The sequence below is a fragment of the Corylus avellana genome, chromosome ca10 (genome assembly GCF_901000735.1).
Source record: "Corylus avellana chromosome ca10, CavTom2PMs-1.0".
NCBI lineage: Eukaryota > Viridiplantae > Streptophyta > Magnoliopsida > Fagales > Betulaceae > Corylus > Corylus avellana.
In genome coordinates this window covers 7,112,270-7,117,800 of record NC_081550.1, presented here as the reverse complement: position 1 = coordinate 7,117,800, position 5,531 = coordinate 7,112,270, and the positions used below count along the sequence as shown (strand labels likewise).

The window sequence follows — 5,531 nt, the reverse complement described above, 5'->3', positions numbered from 1 at the left end:
TATGAACATGTCTACTTTTTGTAATAACTTGGTAATTGCTTTATCGACTGATTAATAAGATGCATCGTATGACATTGTACACCAGTACGTGCGGTATAATGACCATGGGCTTACTATATAGACTTCATTTTATGGTAAAATGTGTGTATTGTTATGTGGGCTTTGGATCCAATAGTTTCGTGACCAAGTGCAGTTATTCCCAAATGACTTGGCCACTATAGGACGGACATCATTAGCGGTGTGGGCTACTCGAGGTCAGACTCGGTCGTGCTGCTAATGTTATGTATGGTAGTGTACAATGGCTGGGGCACCGGCATTGTATTACAGGTCCATCGGGACAGCGCCAACCCTGCTGAGAAGGGTTAATATCTCGGGTAGACCATACATGAGAGTTATGACTTATAAAGCACTAGTCTTTTTGCATTAAAATACTTGAGTGATTGCCACCGTAGTACATCACTCTTTTATTAACCAAACAATATATTTTTATGGTGTATTAATAGAGACAATATCTCATTTTAATATTTACTAAAACTGTACATTTATTTCTGCTTAAATGGGCTCAATCATACCTAATTGTGAGGTTTACTTACTAAGTCTTTAGACTTATGCTGTTATTACCCCTTTTAGGAAGTCTATCACTAGAACCCAGGAATGGTATGGTTGTCACTACGGACCTTGTTATAGAATCTGCATGCTGCTATTAGGTTTGTTTTACATTGTTATTAGTCGCTCCATGCCTTTGATTCCGAGAAATATACTTGTCCTTTGATGATTTAATAGTTTCTTAGATTTTATTTCATCTTTCTATGCATTAACTCTAATAATGCTTAGAGGGGTGATTCCTCGTTTAGTCACAAGTTGGTTTAATTGAGGTAATTGCCAGTAACCCTGCCAGGTTAGCTAAGGCTAATTTTGGGGGCATTACAGTGCACTCCTTAATTGCATCCCATTGTCCAATATAAATATTTGGCGATCCCCCAGAATCTCAGTTTTGTAAGGAAGGTTTTGAGAGAATGACTGATTCTTTCTGTTTACATCCAGTATTTTCAGCTGGTTTGCATGCACTCAAAAGTTGACTACCTGTGACGTCCTCCCCCTTATTGATTGCTACATGCAATTTATTTATTTCTTTTTCCATATTGGCCGAATCTTCACTTTCGTTAGAAGCTTGTGTCCTCCTACCGAAAATACCCTCTCCCCCAAGCGGTGCCTGAAAGGATTTCTCCCTGCTCCGACCACCACCAGTCCCTTCGAATCCACTGTCAGCATCCCGTTGTTCACTCTCCGACTGGTGGCTGCACTCCTCAATCTTCGACTCTCTCTTCACTCCTTGATCTAAATGGCTGCTTCCCCATATCTACGCTTTGAAGACATGACCTGCAACCATGGTTCAAATTCGGGTTCATTATCCCTCCCATGCTGTTGTTTTTTTCCCACTGGTTCACACCTCTTATTGCCATGGCAAATCACACCGCAGTTGAAGCAATATTTTGGAATATTTCATATTGAAAAGTTACCCAAATTGATTTGTCCTACAGTTTCAGAAATCTCCCCTAGGATAAGGGTTTTGATAGGTTTGAAACAATTCGCACCCTCAAAAACTCACCCCACCCAACTCCATCTTCATTCACATCCACATCCTCCACCTCACCTACAGTAGCTCCAATCCGGTATCCAGTCTCCTTCCCCATACACCCAAGTGGAAGATTGAAAATCCGAATCCAAAAGGCCGCTTTTCCAAACTCCAGTTGGTGAAGGGGCGTCACCCCATCAAAGTCCACCAAAGAAAGAAAATGCCTAGGCTTGGGTATCGGTCAAAACGGTCCAGTTTTGGCTCTTATCGGTTATTAACCGATAATTTTCGGTTAAACGGTTTATTAACCGATACCAGACCAATAAGAATTTTAACCGAAATTATCGGTTATAACGTTACACGGTTAAACGATTCGGTTAAACCGGTTAGCCGATTTAATTGTGGGCTTTATATTGATTTATTTTGTTGGGCCAAAAATGAGTTTTTTTTTTTTTTACTTTTGAGAGCCCAAATACTTTTTGTTGGGCTAAAATAACTTATTAAGAATGAGTTGTTTTAAGGCCCAAATACTTTTTGCTGGGACCCAAATATTTGTTTTTTGGGCAAAAAATTGAAACTTTTTTTATATTGATCCAATTTCAATAATTCTTTATAAAATACATTTTTTCAAAGCCAATGGACTAATTAACATAATGAATGCTAATTAGACTAACAAAACTAGTTAATGAAAAATGCTTTCATCAAAGGCAAATAAATCACATCCAATGCCATCACTAAAAAAAAAATCGAACCTACTCAAACCCAAATTAAGATAAGGTTACATAGGTATCTATATAATCCCAAAACTACGTTGTTTTGGCATCCCTACTTAACGGTTTATATCGGTTAAATGGTTAACTGATATGAAATTTATAACTGGACTGAACCGAACCGATAAGCATACCGGTATAAAAAATTTAACCGATAAGGATATCGGTATATCGGTTACGGTTAACATCGGTTCAGTCGAAATCGGTACACGGCCGATAATTGGTAACCGGTTAATCTGCCCACCTCTAAAAATGCCCATCAAAGCGCCCCTCCAATATCCTGGATTAATCCAATAAATGTTCAAATTCAGAGCCTACTTGAGATTGCGTTTGAGTAATAGAGCTTTTAAGTAAAAAGTTCTTTTTGGCCATTTTTAGGCTTTTTGGACCCTTACAAGCACTTTTAATTTTTTTACCAAACGAATATTTTTTTCTTCAAACATGTTTTTTGAGTGTTAAAATCACTTTTTGGCCCCTAAAATGCAATCCCAAAAAAGCCCTTAATAAGGAATAGATTTGGTCCAAGGGCTTTGAATGTCATCCTAATTTGACAGCTGACACGTTGTAGATTGTTAAGTGTAAAGCATGACTATGATTTAATAATAAGATAATCTCAAATTTAAAAGAAATTTGAGGGATCTTAATCATGTTTAGGCCTTTGAAATAAACCGGCTTTATCCACGTTTGTGTGAAATAAACCGGCTTTATCCACGTTTGTGTGAAATAAACCGGTTCGCCCACTTGTGAAGCAAATCAAAACCGGCGGTATCGTCTTTCGGAAACCTGCCGAACTTCAAGCATCCACCTTCGAAACCGGCTTCATCGACCTTCAGCGCGGCTACGTTGTTTTCTCTCCTCTTTGGAACTCCTGCGTGAAAGATGAGACCGATTTTGATGAAAGGCCATGAAAGGCCGTTGACATTCTTGAAGTACAACCGGGACGGGGACCTCCTGTTCTCGGGAAGGACCACAACCCCACCGTCTGGTTCGCCGACAACGGCGAGCGCCTCGGTACCTACCGTGGCCACAACGGTGCAGTCTGGTGCTGCGATGTCTCAAGCAAGTCCTTTTCTCTCTCTCTCTCTCTCGCGCGCGCGCACTCTGACTAATTCACCGCATGTTCTTTGGTTTTTCTGTAATAAGACTTCTTTTTGGTGGTTTTGAAATATAGGGGATTCGATGATGCTGATCACTGGGAGTGCCGATCAGTCGGCGAAGCTGTGGTCAGTTCAGTCGGGGGAGCAATTGTACTCCTTTAATTTCGGTTCTCCGGCTAGGGCTGTGGACCTCGCCGTCGGGGATAAGCTCGCTGTCATTACCACCGATCCATTCATGGACTCTCCCTCTGCGATTCACGTTAAAATCATCACCCGAGACCCCTCTGACCGTAAGCTTTATTATGCTCCGTTTCATGAATTTATGCTCGAAAGGGCTAATTGTTGTTGTTTGTCGAGTTCATGTCAGTTTCTTTTATCAGTAAAATCGGTGTTTTTGGAATAATGTAAAATTTGGGAACCGGTTGTATAGTGAGGAAATTTTTTTGTAGAATATTTGCTGGGAGGTTCCAAATATTGCCTTTTTTTTTGCATAATATTTGGAAGCTTCAAAATCTACAACACAAGTATTTTGATTGGGTCATGCTAGGCTCTCCTGGTGTTATCATGGTGTTCTTCCGGTCCAAAGTAGATATTATTTTCTAAAAAGAAAAAAAAGAAAGTGACCCTTATTTCTCTTCACCCGATTTTTAGAAAATAATATCCACCTAAGGCTTAGAAAATGCTAGGAGAACACTAGGAGAGCACCTAACGTTTCTCTTTTGATTTTTCTTTGATAGTATATTTTTGATACAAAACTGGCAACTATCCATTTCAGGTAAAAATATTGAATTGAAAAAAATAAATAAAAAAACCAGCAACCTACTATATATAGAAGTTTTATGTACATGATTCCAGTATAAAATGGGGAAGAGTGTAGTTGCAGTTCCTTATGATTTTTTTTATTTAACTAGTGCACTTGTGGCGTTGTGCAATTTACTATAAAAAGATCTTTGCTTGCCTACAAGAAAAAGATCTAACAAGGTAACCTGGTAGTTCACAACCCTAAAAAGGGATCCTTCATTTTAGTTCAGTGAACCACATGGAATTACCCGGCAAAGAAAAGTACTCCCTGAATGAATGGAAGCAAGCACAAGGTGCTGTATCCTATAGCAAATAATATCTTTTAATATGCTTATTCAACACACATTTCAGACTCTCAAGACATGCCATACTTCGTTTTTCTAAATATTCTTTTGTGAGAGAGCCATTCTAATAATGCATTTTTGTATTAAACAATTAGGAGAAGAAGGAAATTATTAGTTTTCAATGAGGTTTCTTTAAGGCCCCCAAAATGAAAAACTTGGCCTACTTGCACTGTTGAGCAAGACATTGTTATTCCATGTGGTTCCCTCAAATTTATGAAGTGTTTCAAGTAATAAAAGAAACTACTTTTATGCGTTCTTTTTTCCTTCAACTCATTGCGTTTTAAAACCTAATTGTGGGAGTAGGGGGACTAAAGTTCCAAAATGTGCAGGAATCTACAGTTTTGAGTAATGAGCACTCACCTGTATGGTCTTGATGCCAGCTAGTAAAAGTTATGAATTTTTGCACGCTTCATCTGTTAGTATTTTCCTAACCAAATAGGGTAGGGGGTAGCCGGAGGCTGGAACTCCCTACTTGGATGTAACTATAGATATAGTAGTACTCACATACTTTATCTTCTGGGCATCAGCCAGGAGGGGCCTAGATGAGCCAGCAACGTTGTCATTGTTCATTGCTTACCTGGATAACTTGCAGTGATATTTCCTGATTGCTTTATTTGTTCCTTTGCATTCACGTGTTTTAGGTTTCAGAATTGGCCCCTTATATCAAACAAATTGGAGAATCTTTTTTTTTTTTTGTTCCTTGCAATTGTGTTGTGTTTTGAATTGATGTAGCATGGTTGTAACTGTTATCTGTACCCTTGTGTTTTCATACTATAAAAGTTTGGTCTTGTAATCTTGGGTGCCTTGACTCTTTAGCTGCATTGCTTTGAATGAAGATGTTAGGAGAATGAAATGTGTTTCTGTATCGTAAGATCTTTGGAAGCTTTAATATCTCAAATGAGCTTGATGCCGACTTAAAACCATCAATAATTCATTTTTCAGA

At 38.7% G+C, this 5,531-nt stretch overlaps 1 protein-coding gene across 1 annotated transcript; it reads left to right on the top strand.

Moving 5' to 3' along the window:
- Window positions 1-3,225: 3,225 nt before the first annotated feature.
- LOC132162841 (eukaryotic translation initiation factor 3 subunit I-like) lies at window positions 3,226-3,846 on the top strand. Its single transcript, XM_059573060.1, has 2 exons — window positions 3,226-3,409; window positions 3,518-3,846. Exons 1-2 carry the CDS (start codon window positions 3,226-3,228, stop codon window positions 3,844-3,846), a joined length of 513 nt encoding a protein of 170 aa, XP_059429043.1.
- Window positions 3,847-5,531: the final 1,685 nt, after the last annotated feature.

What these genes read in the sequence shown, in the direction of transcription:
- LOC132162841 (XM_059573060.1), top strand. Translation starts at nt 3,226, where the DNA reads ATGAGACCGATTTTGATGAAAGGCCATGAAAGGCCGTTGACATTCTTG. An exon ending in TGCTGCGATGTCTCAAGCAA is followed by an intron (nt 3,410 to 3,517) that starts GTCCTTTTCTCT and finishes TTTGAAATATAG; the next exon opens with GGGATTCGATGATGCTGATC.